Source organism: Gobius niger, assembly GCF_951799975.1.
Source record: "Gobius niger genome assembly, chromosome: 17".
NCBI lineage: Eukaryota > Metazoa > Chordata > Actinopteri > Gobiiformes > Gobiidae > Gobius > Gobius niger.
The window spans coordinates 27,779,246-27,794,828 of record NC_136868.1 but is presented as its reverse complement, the minus strand read 5'-3'; the positions used below and the strand labels follow the sequence as shown (position 1 = coordinate 27,794,828).

Sequence of the window (15,583 nt, the reverse complement as noted above, 5' to 3'; positions counted from 1 at the left end):
CTAAAAAGACTGATTTGACCTTTTCTTGCTCATACCTTCTTCATGAGATTATCCGGTGGCACATCCCTCCGGCCCAGGGAGTAGGGCACCCACTGGTTCCCTGCTGACCCTCCTTCCTGGTCGTTATCCAATATGGCCGACTGCTGGGAGGGCGTCTAAGGGCGACACAGACAGAGGCAGAAAATCATGAGCAACTTTTGTCTGCACGAAGCAACTTTTGTGAACTTCTACAGCTTTTTAATTAATATTTGTTGTCTTGTGTTGTGAATGTGTATTTTAGTACAAATCAGAGAAAATGCTACATACTCCCTTTTAATAAACATGAAGAGGTACATTCCGTATTGTGTTTGCAAGCTTTATTTTATGACAGGCTGCGTGGTAATGGCCTCTGTTGGCGCTGTAGTTCAGACCATGATGTCCCACAACCCTCAGGCTGTTTATATCCACATGAGTCACCAGTGGCCTTTAGGAGGCGCCTGTGCTCTGCGAGGTGTGTACGGAAGTAAGAGAATGGATACAAAACAAATGAAGCTCTTAACTGTTCGGAATATTTTCATGTACATTATCTTCACGGCCTTATTTATGAACTACTGCTGAGATGACATTAAAGTGCAACAAGCGCTGGGAGCTCCATCGACAAGGTCTCCATCTTGCCTTGAATGTAAGGTGCATCCAGTTGCATCCACAAGTTTTCAGTTGTACTACTTTTTAAGATATTACAGTTTACCTTAATAGTGAATAGAATGGGCATTTGTGAAGAAAAACAAAAACCCATGAACCAAACACAGCATTTTTGACATGTAATAAACTGGATACAATCAAAGATTTCTGTATGATAGCCAATAGAAAAAAGCAGTTGTTGACCAGTCTTGTCCTACTGTAGTCATCATTTTGCCTGACACTAACCTGATAAGCTAATGCTACACTGTCACATCAAGAGATGCACAGAACAATGAGCATTATGGCTAAGTTGGAGGAAGATGGCGGATACTCACAGAGTTGGTGTTCGGAGGCGGAGGTAGCGGCAGCCAGCGGCCAGCAGGGGGCTCATGCTTATTGTTATTGTAAAGGTTAAAGTGCCCCCCGCCCTGACAGAGCATGCCCAGCGTGAGCGTGTTGTGCTTTAGGACACCACTCTGATTGGAGGAGACAACATCACATGACATGGGTGAATGGGAGGGGCTGCAGCGTGGTGACATCACACTGTGAGCTCCACAAACAACAACAATAAGACACTTATAAACCAAGACAAGAGCAGTGCAGAGAGCTGAAAGCACAGAGAGTGTTAGCTGAGGCTAATCACACAAAGTGAACCACTCAGATAGCTTACACTAGTGTACATTACAAATCTGAAGAAGTGTGTAGAGGGTTTTATCACAGTTATTTAGGTATGCATAATCTGTTTCTAGTGGGTAGAATTAGCTTGTGGCACGATGTGGCTATGCTAGTTCCGCTAACCTGAAATTGTAAGCGCCTTCCTGTCCTAATTCATTTCCAATTAGATTAGCTTAGACCCGTTCAAATTATTAAAGCCTGACCCACCCAAACCCGACTGTCACGCATTTCACTGCATGTCACTACTATACACTGCATGTTATAATGTAAAGAGCTCAGTGGAGGAGTCTGTGTTTATAATGGTCGGCTCCTTTGTCGTGAAGCTAAAGGCAAACATTATTTGATGAATTGTTCATTTTGAAATAGTGTCGCAAATTTCAACTAATCTGCATAAAAACAATTGTCTTTATTTAAATAATACATTATTTTGTTTATTATTGTATTGAATGTTAGCTTGAATTAAGACAGGAAGTAGCCTGAAGTTGTCTTTTATGTCTGTTATTGTCAAAAAACAAAAAACAAAAAAAAAGGACAGGAAGTAGCCTTCTGGTGCTTGCAACATCAGGTTAGCTGAACTAGCGTAGCCACATCATGCAAAGAGACAATTAAGTCAAAGGTAATTACTTGTTTTCTTCAGTGAAGTACTGTAGATTTTGGGTCACAATGCAGTTCCTGAAGCATTGTGTGTCACTACATTGGGTCAGGCTGACAGCAACAGTGAAGTGGACATGCATTGGGACAAACTCAGACAGATACACACATTGTAGGGCTTGGCGAGACGCATGGAACAGTTCCCTCTGAGCAGGAGAAGCATGTTAGCTAGCATGTTTGTTTATGTTTGGGTCTTTTTCCACCATGGGCCAGATCTTGTAGCGGCGCACGGGGCGGCGCAGGCTCTTGGCGAATTATTTTCCGAGTGGTGGCGCTATATGTGCCATTCGCCTCCGCCACCTGTGAGGGGGCGTCACAAGAGGAGGTGACTGCACTGATGAAAACACGTCTGACATTCACTTCCTCGTTTACATTGCGCTGTCTTGCGTTCTTTCTTAAGCCTTAGGCTCTCACAGGTCAAACTAAAAACTTTATTTACCCCATCCTGAGCTAAACCATGTTCACGTCTCGAGAGAAAAAGAGCTACAGCGTCCGCTGTGGCGCGGATCGGCCGCGCTTGGCGTGAACGCGAAGCAAAACAAAAGCACATGTTCACCCCCAACAACCACTCTCCTGGAGGCGGAGTCGATCTGGGTGGAGGAAAATGTGTGTCTCCACCCACTTAAATGCGCTAAGTCTGGAGTGGCAAGATCACAAAGTGCTCCTACTGAGCGCAAAATGTAACGCTATCGTCTGCGTTTTGAGACACAAGATCGGGCCCTATGGCTTTAAGGAGATCTTCTTAAGTGGGTTAGTTTGACTTGATTTAGCAACCAATTCCTTTTTTAGTGAAAATGTAACGTTGTTAAAGTTGAAAATGTCAGATTTTGGCATAATATGGGGTTTGGTCCGTACCCTGTCCAGCCGCTTGGCCTCAATGTGCCGGAGCAGTTGCTGTCTCCAGTCCGGGGGCATCTTGGACGTGATGTCTTCTGGTTTTTGGGGGACCACTGGACGGACTTTGATGGTGTCCGGCTCGGATGGTTTCTCGGGACATGTGGCCAGCGTGTAGTCAGGGGGCATCTTCTCCAAAAGGGCAGCCATTGTGGGACGGGCCGACACCGGACGCGCCTGTGGGGGGAATAGTTAATGCTTATTAATGCTTCAATAATTAATGTTTATTGAATCAGATGATACAGTCCACAGACAGTTTCATCCAGGCATAACCATACATTTAGTTAAACAGGAGGGATGTTGTTTTTTTCCATCTGCACCTCTGAAAATAGTTCCCAACAATAATCATTTTTGCTCCCTGGCTGCTATGGCTAGTCCTTTTTAGATCTCAGTGGCATGCTAAATGAATCAAAATCACAGTTTGAGCAGAGCAGTACAAATCCCAATAAATCCTGTCTGCATCACATGTTATACAACCAGGAACGTCCCACTGAAATTTCACAATCTTTTTTTTCAGGGAAGCCCTGCCCCCAGGGGGAACCCTATTGTACAAGTTTTTAGAGGTAGGAGAAACTGGAGCACACGAAGGAAAACTATACAGACACAGGGAGAACATGCAAACAGCAGACAAAAAGCCAAGGAAATTGAACCTAGGACCTGACCGCGCTGCCGCCACGCTGCTCAGGTTCGGACTTATCATTGGAATTCTACCATATGATTCTTACCTGCCTCCAACCTCAACATTAAAATATACTAAATATACTAAAACAGACTATTTTTGAGGTAAAATTACAACATGCTTTTGGTTGCAGTGATGTTACTTTTTATAGTAATTTACTGTTATTCATATTTCCCCCTCTGAACTTGATGAATCTTTAAATAAACAAAATCTATTTTATAAAGAGAGCCTCAGACATAAAGAGCTTGCATTCACTACACGTGGCAAAAGTACATGGTGGTCAATGTACTTTATTTCATTAATCAAGTAAAAATACATAGTACTGAAGTATTTACTTCAGAAAATACTGAAATATAAGTACAAATCATATTCAAGGGTTGTGAATCATAACTTTACAAATGTAAAGATCACACCCAAATTTACCACCGGTATGACAACTATACAGGGACAAACCTCCTTCCTTGTGGTGAGCCAGTCACACTAAGAGCATATCTGCACAGCACCGCCACCTGTTTCAGGAGGGGGCAAGCCTTTAAAAATAGAGAGAGGATGTAGCTAGCGTTAACTTTTATAGAAATATGGTGGAGTAGAAAGCATATTTATCTTCAAGATAAGTTCTTATCAGAAAGACTACCCAAGTAAGAAAAAGATCCTCAAAAACAACTAGCATAGTATTTTAATAAACTTACTTACTCACCACCTCTACAAAAATGCCTTGCCACATTTGAAATCTCCTTGTTTTTGCCTAGCTGCTGGCTAGTGTTAAAGTCAAGCCCAAGGACATAGGAAAACTATCGCTGGGAAGGGTTCAACAAAACGGCAGCAAGAGAAAGAGAAAGAAAAAGAGAGACACTGTAGTGAAAATGCTGACACTTTCCGTCTAAAAATAACCAGGTGCGTCTTATAAACCCAGAGATAGAACGTTCTGTGGCTATTTTTAGAAAGCCCGTCTCAAGTCGACAGCAAGATGGATAGTAGTTCGAGGCCAGGGAAGACTAAGTAAAACTAAGCAGCGCAGAGGACAAGGAAAGGACGTCTCAATGCTCTGTGGCGGTTATGTCTAGAGGTGGGTACTACTGTAGCCGAAATATATATAATATATATAATATTTAAACAAAACATCATCAAAACTATTGAATTCAAAATTATTTTTAAGTATAAAACAAAAAACAGCTGATCTTTCCATAGACACAAAAGAGAGCATTTCATTCCTGGTTTATAAGGCAGCAATATATGAACACAAATGAACTAAACTGAAAATTCAAGGTTAAGGTTGGTGTAATTATTTCAGAAGAAACAATACGGTGCTACTAGATAGCATCCCATCAATCAATCAACCTTCCTGCCTGATAAAGAAGACAAACTTTGATAATGCTTCTGACTGAAGCACGTTTAATTTAGCATGTTCTGTTGCGCTAAGTTCGTCTGTCTGTAGCTTTACAAACGATGCAGGTGGGTGTCTTTCAGATGGGTGTACCTGCAAGTTCGTAGCGTTGGCTCTCGGCACAGACTCTTTTATTTTCTTTGACATGTTCTGCATGTGGGACTTTCAACTTTGTTTTCTTTAGCTGGCAATAAAAAACAAAATCCCCCACCTCAGACTCCCTCTTCCGGGGCGTAAAGTCTGAGTGTGGAGTTATTCACCCCCTGGTTCACGTGTCTACTTGCCATGACAGAGGCTGATTAGGGGAGTCGGGAACCCCTTGTGAATCCCAACACGTCTCGCAACCAAGGTACAAGCAGAGGCCGGACCGGCGGTGGATGTCTGGTGTATTTAGCGATTTATCTTCTAGCGTCATGATCACGGTTATTAAAAAATGTGCCAATCGATTAATGGCCGCATTATCACAATGAAGATGAAAAAGAGAAAGAAGAAGAAGAAGTAGATCTTTATTTATATAGCGCCTTTCACAGACATATAGTCACAAAGCGCTTTACATGAGACAATTGTACATTCATTCCACACTCGGTGGTGTAAACTACGTTTGTAGCTTCAGTTTCCCCTGGGGGAGACTGTCAGAGGCGCTTTCGCGACTACACACGTCTGCGCCAACGGACCCTCTGACCACCACCATTCACTCACACACATCATTCATCCTGGCCTATTGTGCATGTTTTTAGTGGTAGGGGAAACCGGAGTACCCGGAGGAAACCTACGCAGAAAAGTCTGCACAACTGAGTAGCTCCCAGAAAAAGCGTTTATTACTTACACCACATGTAACGTTTCGGGCCTACGCCCTTCCTCAGACAATCCAATTGTCCAGTTGTGCGGACTTTTCTCTTTTTCATCTTCATAGTCGACTTTGGTCCTGCACACTATTTGGATTGGATGTGCGTGTTTTTCCTTTTTAAGCGCATTATCACAATAACAATATTATTGTGTATCGTCCCATGCCTTCTCTTGTCACCAGAGTGCGAGAGGGTGAATTGTGCCCTCTGCTGGCATTTTGTAACTACTGTACATGCCCTTATTTCAGAGTTTACTTCACTTCCTTTCCAATCATCTGTGTAGAATGTTTACCATATCCTTTTCTCAAATAATATTTTTGATGACCTGACAAAGCTAAAGGCCCCCCTGCAATCTCTGGCGCTCCCCCATGGACGGCCTGAGGTTGGAAAACACTGATCGAAGACCCTAGTTTGTAAAAAGGGTCTAGTGGTGAGTCATGCAGGTCTTGAGGGAAAGCCAGAAACCCACGGTCACACAGGTACAACATGCACACAGCCGTTAAAACAACGTCAGTGGAACAGTGAAATTATTGCAGTAGATCCATTTGTATTGTTGTTGTGGTACAATGTTTTATGATCTGTTGATACGGATATGACACACATTATGATGTGGATATTATGTAAATCAATTCTCCTCCAATCAAATATTTATTGGCCAAAACCATATTTAATGGGTCACAAGCTTGGACTGTTGGTCAAATGATAATTTTTGACATGGGTCACGGCTTGTACTGATAATTCGATGGTACACCAGATGAGTTCAACTGGTCTAATGTACAGCAATATGTACACAATTTTGACATATGTGCACACACATTTAGCTCCAGGGTCATAAAACAGACCAATATGGGCAGAGGTGGAACTTATTTATTATGACTGAAATAGATTCACCATTCCACAATATCTGTTTCATTTCAATTGCAGCAACCCTGAGACAATTCTCTGCAACCAGCCATTGAAATTAATGAAAGGACTAGGGTGAAAAATGCCATGACTAGTCCAAGACCAACGACACCCAAGACCAGGTCAAAAACCAACACCAAAGAACCACCAAACACAGAAACATGAACCAACATTTCAGATGAACAAACTGACTGTTGTCAATGGGCACCACCGTCAAACACATCATTCCTGCTCTGCCGAGACAGCCACCCACTTACACTTTTCTCTGCCTGTAACACTTGGGAAGAATATGAGCCACTGACATTCGACCCAGCATTTAGACCACTCCAATCCCGACTTTGCATCTAAAAAATCAGATCACAAGCATTTTATTATCCATGTATTTAACCCCGGCTAAATACATGAATATATGATACTAACTTGACAATATAGATTTTTTGTTTTTTACCTGTGAGGCCCCGTACGTCTCCGTGCTGTAGCTCCGAGCAGACAGGGGGCGCCGCTGCGTCAGGCTCTTAGTTGGGTACCCGATCATGGGCTTCTTCTGGTCCTGGTAGGCGCTGTAGTCGTCATCATAGCGGCCGTTGCGTTTGTTGTGCAGCATCTGTGTTTGGCTGTCGGCCATGTTGGAGAGGGCAGACTGGTCCATGATGGTGGAGTAGGCCAGAGCTCGGCCGTAGAGAGGAGGCTCCATCTGGACATGAAATGAAAGGAAATACCTGTGAGTATGGTTCAAAGTACATGGTTAACTTTATCATCAACTGAAGATGCGTTCGCCCTCTACACTTCATTCAGAGCAATAGCTAAAAGTAAGCAATGGAACTGGTTGGGGGTGGGGTGTGAGCTGGGCAAACGGCAATTAGCTCTGTAATATCAATCTGGAATGGCTTCTGTTTTAATCATTTGTGAAAAGGACAGAGTTTTAACGCATTACTTGCTTTTCATTGGAGCAAGTATGCCTTGTTTTAGCCAATAGCCAATCACAACCAATCAAGATGAAAAAGGTAGCTAACAACAAATCGCTTAAGTTATTAAATATTGGGGCAGGGTTTTAGTGTTTGTAAGTAGCATATCTTGTTTTTTTTGTTTTTTTTTGCCCAACCATGGGCCGTAAACAAAAGTCGGAGTCCAGCTAATCATAAGAAGTAGGTTTGGTATCACTAGCATGTTTTAGTTGCTTATGTGACGTAGCAACATACGCTACAACCTGCAGTGTGGGTTTAGGGACATATAGACAGCTTACTTTTCCCACTCATGGACTAAACAGAAACAATGATTGTGATCTTTGAACGTTTATAGAAATAGAATATAGATTTGTAACATGGGTGACTTCCACTTTACCTGCTGCCTGTATTGCTCCTGCAGCGCTTCCTGCTGGGCCTCCTGAACCCTGCGAAACAGTGCCAGTTCGGTGGAGCTGACCAGAGAGTCTGCCCGCCTGAGGAAGCCTGGCCTGGATCTCTGAGAGGGTAGTTGCTGCTGGGACTGCGTCTGTGGGCCGTCCTGAGTCTGGGGGGGCTGGGGGAAGGAAAACATCTCTATGGGGGGATAGTCACGGTACCGCGGGCTCACCAGCTCCTTTGCCAGGGTCTTAGAAGGCTGGTTCAGGTACTCAATGGCCTTGGACGAGTGGTTCATGTAGTCTGGGGTGTTGGGGAATGGAGGAGGGACTCGCCGGTCAATAGTTACCTGAAGAAATACGTAGAAATGAGAGCGATAAGATAAAATAATCACTTATGGATATAGAAAGTGTTGTGTACCTGTGGGTTGTAGTTCTGGTCAAAATGGTAGGCCTTGTGTGGTATGGAAGGCTTCTGGTTTTGCCCTGGATGGATCTGGTTGACCCCATGTCCCGGGAAGCCCAGCTCATCGTCGAGCATTGGAGCAGACTGGGAGCGGGACATGCTACTCTGCTCCATAGACCCGGGCAATTCAGGCCGGTCCAAACTGGTCTGTTGTTCGATGGACGAGCTGTAGCTGTCCACTGGGATACTGCAGGGAGGCAGGAGTACGAAAGTTACAAGATGTTCGATAAGCATTTGCTTATTTTGCCACAGAAATCTGAACATACCTATAGACTTTGTAAGAGCCAATGTCAATCTCGTCAATGCTTTGAGACTTCTTGAACTTGGACCTGGTCTCCCTCATCATGGGCGACAGGCGGTCTGAGCTTCTACTCATCACCACAGTGACCTTGTTTCCCCCGGAGACTGTCAGCTGATCCTTCCTGGACTGTTCGTGCTGATTGTCATGGTATGTCCAGCTGCCAGGCAGTGGACCCGCACTCGGATCCGCACGCCTTTGGAATACAAAACAGAGGCTTTTAAAACTTATGAAACATCGAAGAAACAGCAAGTAATCTTTGCTGCTATCACCTACCGCGGGTCCAGGTCTTTGCGGTTGGGCTGGGGGCTAGAGTTGGGCGTTGGGTCTAGTCTGGAGGGAAAGGCCGTGCGGTCCTCCAGAGGACTGGGAGTCCTGGTCCAGTTCTGCCAGGGGTTGGGAGCGCCTGACGAAGACTGATCCTGCTCGGGGGTTGGCCTTTGGCTGCTGTGGTAGGGAAGGGTCTGGGCGTCCAGCTCAAGAGGGACCCCAACAATGCGCTCCTGCCTGAGGAGGGGTCTGCGGCCATGGGCGGACTGGCTGCGAGGTTTAGAGCCCAGTGGAGGGTTGCCCTGGCTGGAAGAGGAGGGCTCCAGGGCTGACTCCTCAGCGTCAAAGCCTGTGTTGTCATAGTGCGGAGCCTCTGCCCAGTCAAAGGGCTCGCTGAGCGGGCGGCGGTCCCCTCGCTGCTGGAGCGTCCCAGACGGTGGGGTTTCCCTCTGGGATAGCAGGGGCTTGGAGTCGATGGGCTTTGGGAAGGACTGTGCTAGTCTGCAGCAAGGAAATAAACTGTTAGAAATGTCACAATAATAATAACACACAACGTGCAAGGGCAACATAGACCCGCCCAAGTGTCTTTACTACTCAATTGTGAATTGAAGAAAACAAAGAAATCTTTGAGTATAAAAACAGGAAGCCTGGCTAGATCCCACAGTAATTTATTTTATTTATTTATTGGTTTATTTGGTCGGGGCAGTGCATTTTAATGAACATACATGGGACTCATGCATGTAAACACGCCACACCGGATTGTAGCCTTTGGCTAATTTGCATCCGTCGTCCCCCATGTGCACTCTCAAACACACACTCATGCATCCTAGCCTATTGTACATGTTTTTAGTTGTAAGGAAAACTGAAGTACCCGGAGCAAACCTATGCAGACACGGGGAGAACATGTAAACTCCACACAGAAAGGCCCCATCCAGGTGGGAATCGAACCAGGGACCTTTGAGCTGTGAAGCACGAGCAGTAACGGCTGCGCTACTGTGCCGCCGCACCGTGTGACGTAAGAACAGATGTCTCCTGCCTGCACTAAAGGCGGCCTGTTTGGAGGTACTGAGTTCACAGACTGTGCTGTGAGCAACACTTCAGGCACAAAAATAACTTTATGTGAAACACAGCGGGCTCTTATCCTCCGGCAATGTTCCACCTGAGACGCATAAAGCAAGAATAATCACTTTTAACACCGCTGAAAACTGAGGGCGTGAAAATGGGTCTACATGTGGGATAAAACGCTAAGTTTGCGTACAACTGCTGGTGGACACAGGAAAGGCCTTGTTTGAACCTAGTATGTTTAACTGTATGTTTGACAAGACTTCCACTCGGCTTTTGCTCTCTGGTCTGTCTTTGTGAAGCCTACAGTATATAAATGTACGGAGGAAACTCTTTGATGGAGTGAGGGAGGATTGACTAACATCAGTGCGCAGCATCCTGATGAGCCTATGACCTTCACTCAGTTGGTAACCTCATGGTGCCTGAGGTACAGATGCAGACAAAAAACACACACAAAACATCAAGTGGGCTGCTCTTTTTACTGCCAGAATCTCACGGCTTAATATGAAATAATAAAAAAAAACACTGGGAGAAATCAGGTTTGTTACGCAATTATAAGCTTACACAACATTATGCAAAATAGCTGTTGACTCAGACTTGGTTCTCTCAATAAGGCAGTATGGATTTCTTCTTCATCTATTGTGTTTCCCCATCTGTTAAAAGTCATAGAAAGGCCAGAGCTGGAACTGAAGGAAGAATGGCAAGTCAGTCACAGGGCTCCAGACAACCACTGGCTATTCATAGTTTCGTGGCATCACTGGAAGTGCGGTAACTGTGCCAAAGCACTGAACACTGGAGTTACAGGAAGTAATGCTAGCTTGTGAACTCTTGTCATTGTTCATTATTTGCTACTAATACAGTATGTGTGTACTGAGTACTACTCATAGCTGTAAGAAGGTATTTTGTGATTGTACAAATCACAAATTGGTACAATAAGTGTATTTCCAAGTCAACTGAGACTTTGTGCTGAGTAAACAGTGCTTCAAACTTCGCAGTGCCTCTTGTGATCTGTCTTCCAGGAATATCACTTGAAAACCATGATGGGTGTTAGGCAGGGATCTTCAAGCCTGCATGTAGCTCTGTATACTACACTACACGGGACTGTAGAGGAGCTGAGCAGCTCTTTCAGTGGAAGACTGAGGCACCCTCAGTGCAAGAAGGAGTGCTACCGCAAGGCCTTCATCCCCACTACTGTCAGACTGTACGACAAGACTGCAAAGTAACATGTGCAATTACCCATTTGCAGAATACACACAATAATCCCTGTATTTACATCACTTTTCTGGGTCACTTTATCAATTATCGATTAAAAACCTACACTGCTAACACTGACTATAACATTTTTTGTTATAGTCTGTTATTATTTACTGGTTACACTTTTTGGTAGTCATTGTATATAAGATGTCACTATTTACTATGCAATTGTTTTTTTTCTCACATTTCCTGACTATTTGCACACCCTGAGTGTTTCTAAGAGCTGAATGTAACAAGTACATTTCTCCATTCTCCATCTTATCTTAACACGCGCTTGATTTGATTTGTCCCGCCAAATAAAAAGTTTCAAGTCACATTTATAGGTGTGTTTTTTAATGCGAACAATAACTGGGGTAAGGAAATGTAAGGAAATTAAACATTTAAGCAATACAGTAAAATGTGTATTCTTCTTGATGACTAACTATCCAGGGTGTGCTCTAATGCTGCATTTATGCGGTCTTCCCAAATCTGGGCTTGCCCATGAGATCAGCTCAGAAAGAAATATTTGGTGACATGTCCCCTAACATCATAAATGTAAGTATTTGCATCTCTGTGCTGTTTGACTGGGAAGGCGTTCAGTAATGCTTATGGAGAGTCATGACTAGATGGTTTTCTTTCTACTTACTGTTAATTAATTATCAGGTCATTTTTGCAGAGCTGCAATGCGGATGACTTCAGTAATCCCGTTAGCACCCAAGCATGTGGTAACACATTTCAACTACTTTGTTCAAAATAGAAAACAAAGTTCCCGTCTTCATTACTTGACCCAATGACACAAAGCCTATTCTGCTTCCGAGATGCATGAACTAAAAAGCCTATCTCAGTCTCCGCAACATCTCTGCAACTCAGAATGATCGCGCGCATACAAACGCCCTATCTGACCTGAAGACTAGTTTGGAGACAAGAGTCGCCATTAGTCACCAAGATGTCTCCGATACGTCCCCTGGAAATAATCCCTTTATTGTAGTCTTATCGCCATCCTCCAGGTTCTTGGTAAAAACAAAAAGGTTTGATTTCTGCTGAGTCTCCACATGGTCTCCGAGAGGTCTATGTGGTCTCAAGCAGGTGGGGCATTATTGCGAACACTATCTGTTCTCCTCAACCTGTGAGACGTTTCTGTGACATCCCTGCAATGTGTCTGAGACCTGTCTGACACCAAGGACATCTCAAAGAGTCATATGGATCTCCTTGGTATCCGACAGTTCTCAGAGACATTGCAGGAACGTCACCGAAACGTCTCACAGGTTGAGGAGAACAAATAGTATTCGCGACCCCTCGGAGATCTCTCAGAGACCATGCAGAGACCTCTCGGAGACCATGCGGAGACTTTTTCAAGTCTCCTTGTAGTCTCCGCTGAAATCTAATATGTTCCTTTTCACCAACACTAGCTGGAGACTTGCCTTATCTCCAGGGGACGTCTCTGAGACATCTCCGTGACCAGCGGCAACTCGAGTCTCCAACTAGTCTCCAGGGCCGGTGAGATAGGCCCTTAAGCACTAGTCCCATTGTTACTCAAGTATCCTCAGAACATAAAGCATCTTTATTGTGCAAAGGTAGTGCATGAAGGTAAAAGGACTGGACACCCAGCTTGAGCAAGGTCCACACGCACGTTCTTTACCTGTTGGTCCAGTGCGTCTGCTGTGGCTGCTCTTTCGTGGGCGGGACCATGGTGGGGGGGTGTTGGTGTTGGTGCGTATGGGACATGTTGTGTGCGTTGGGGGGGTTGGAGGAGCCGGAGGAGCCCTGAGAAGGAGAATAGTCTGAATATGTGGCAGAGGAGCCGCTGTGGTTCAGACAGTGCATTTTATCCACCTCGTCATCCGTCGACTCTGCGGGGAGAAAAAAAACCACATTGGACAGGATTCAGAAAGAGTCCGGAAATACCGAAAGTCACCTTAACCCCTCGCATCATGTGAGCGCGACGCTTGCATCAGACGAACAACAGTAGTGCTTGTGATTTCAACGTTTTGCTTTGTTGTCTACGTCAACATCAACAAAATTCAGAATAAGAATCTTGTAGCCTTGACGAGCTTAGATTTAGTAACCAGCTGCGATTTAGGGAGAGGCTTATTTCCTAATTACACTATGATGATTGGTTCTTGCTTTACGAGGCTCTGGAGAATCGCAATTTGTAATAGCACCCAATTATGTAATGGCAGCTAAAAATGTGAAACAAATTAAATTTCATTGTGTAATAGAAACAGCATATGTGCCCTTGTAATACAATGCGGTAAGATTGATATTAACAAACCTTTTGTTCTAATGATAAAGGGTAAATGCTGCATTTTAAGAGATCTGTCCCAGCCCTTTTAGTGTCATTTGCACTTGTGCTAGCACTCAACAATACATCCAAACAGCATCAGGCTAGATTCGGACTACGTATACTGGTATTTGCGAGTATGGAAAAATACAACATTTTCTCTTCTTTGTAATTAAAAGCGCACTGCGGTAAGCCTTCATTGGGCTTAATACTAGCGGAGTATATGCGCTACAGTGACAGTGAGGAGGGTGGCGCCGTTTGGAGAGGGGTTGGCTGCTTAAGGAAGGAGGAAGACTGAAGTAAAATTCCCACTCCGTTGAAACGTGAAAGCTTTTTAAACAAGACTGTGTTCTACCTAGTGTCTGTCTAACCTTTTAAACAATTGTTGAAACAAGAAGACATGATGAATGTAATACAAGTACTCAAATACGCATTTCAATAAAGTGATTGGTGATTCAATCATCAGCAAGACGAGACTATCGTGTTCATTTAGTGATTATTTTTGTCAGACCTAAAGCTGTTAGTGGATCCTGTCGTGTAGCTACAGACTGAAGATACTAAAGAATAAGCCTCATATCACCAGTGAGTTTGTCAACCTGCGTTTTCAAGGTAAGGCTGACATTTACTTCTTTGAGAGTATTACTAATCACCGCAGCAGATGGTGTAAGGGTTGAGTGTATTTGCAGTATGATCCAGGCCACTTCAGCAACATACTATGATATGCTTGTGACAGCGTACATTTGTGAGGAAATGTAGCGGTGTGGTAGGAAGAGTTGAATGAATGACACACCTTTGGCCACAGCAGCAGTAGACAGTATTAGATAGTTCTTATTAGTGCTACATTTCCTAACTCTCCATTACATTGGGATCGTCTGACCCTGAATGGCTTTTAGCTTAAGAGAGATATTGTGGTATTTTACAAAAAGCTCATATTTGTCTGATAGTAGTTTTTAATTTACAGGCTTTCATCAATTTTAATATTGGTTTATTGTACCATGAATTTAATGAGTATAAGAAAGCGTGGGACTTGGACGTGACTTCGATTCTCAGGTTCGAGACTAGTGCATCTCGGGTGGGGTTACACTTTTAGGATTACTAAAGCCTTTGTAAATAGCAATATTGTCATTTATACAAAGCTTCGAACTGTGACTACATGACGCGGCTTCGCGACTCCTCATGCCTTAAGCCTTAGAGAAGAGTTTAGCGCGGAGCCGACCTCACACTTGTTTCACATGGGGGCTGATTAATGCAGTGTAATGTACATAGCTCCGGGCGTCTTGTAATAGTGTCCGTGAATTAGTCACAGAGGAGGATTAATTGGAGCTAAGTCCATTTAGAACCTGACCCTCTTTCTGTGTCTGCTGTTACACCTGGAGGCAGAGAGGCCTGAAGCCAACAATGCAGCGCTCTCGCCAGTCGCTCCCCATGTGCACTGAATGTGGCTGAGTAAAGACCTCGGGCCAAGTCTAAGCTGTGCATTTTAAGAGTGTGACGAACTAGTATAATTAGACTATACACAGTAAGTTTGATTTCTATTATATAGCGGTTTTGGCACAAAAATAAAATGAAAGCATCTGAGGTGTAGATGGCATTATACACTTTCATTTGAGTCATGTCATACAACTCAGCTTTCCTGCACATCACTGAACTAAAGCGCGGGTTTCAGGGCACTTTGACAGTTTGTGAAATCTTTCTTGAGCTTATCCGTACCTTTCTTGTCTTTGCCCAGCAGCACCACCTTCGGCTTGTACATGGGGGGCTCTACCAGGGTGGGCCTCATGTCTGAGATGCGGATGTCATTAGGAGAGCCACCCATCGAGTCCTGGGGGGAATAAAGAACCTAGAATTTAAAATTGTGAGAAGGAATTTATCAAATAATGTACTTGCACAGTCAAAAACATCATATGTTTAATATGTTAAAGAATCTAATTACACTATACACA

The 15,583-nt window shown here is 44.0% G+C and overlaps 1 protein-coding gene across 19 annotated transcripts in view; it reads right to left on the bottom strand.

Annotated features, from left to right (window-relative positions):
• The window catches only part of lrrc7 (leucine rich repeat containing 7), a 137,710-nt gene that overhangs the window by 17,325 nt on the left and 104,802 nt on the right, over positions 1-15,583 (bottom strand). For 7 of the 19 annotated variants that reach the window (XM_079575640.1, XM_079575625.1, XM_079575629.1 and 4 more), the window contains 11 exons: positions 15,351-15,480; positions 12,999-13,209; positions 9,071-9,565; positions 8,763-8,990; positions 8,452-8,683; positions 8,033-8,380; positions 7,140-7,385; positions 6,949-7,035; positions 2,842-3,057; positions 996-1,136; positions 36-155 (listed from right to left, as the gene is read on the bottom strand). In XM_079575640.1, the coding sequence (XP_079431766.1) occupies positions 36-155; positions 996-1,136; positions 2,842-3,057; positions 6,949-7,035; positions 7,140-7,385; positions 8,033-8,380; positions 8,452-8,683; positions 8,763-8,990; positions 9,071-9,565; positions 12,999-13,209; positions 15,351-15,480 (2,454 nt within the window). The remainder of the gene's footprint in view (positions 1-35; positions 156-995; positions 1,137-2,841; positions 3,058-6,948; positions 7,036-7,139; positions 7,386-8,032; positions 8,381-8,451; positions 8,684-8,762; positions 8,991-9,070; positions 9,566-12,998; positions 13,210-15,350; positions 15,481-15,583) is intronic. The other 12 variants (XM_079575626.1, XM_079575632.1, XM_079575635.1 and 9 more) reach the window with 7 other exon arrangements.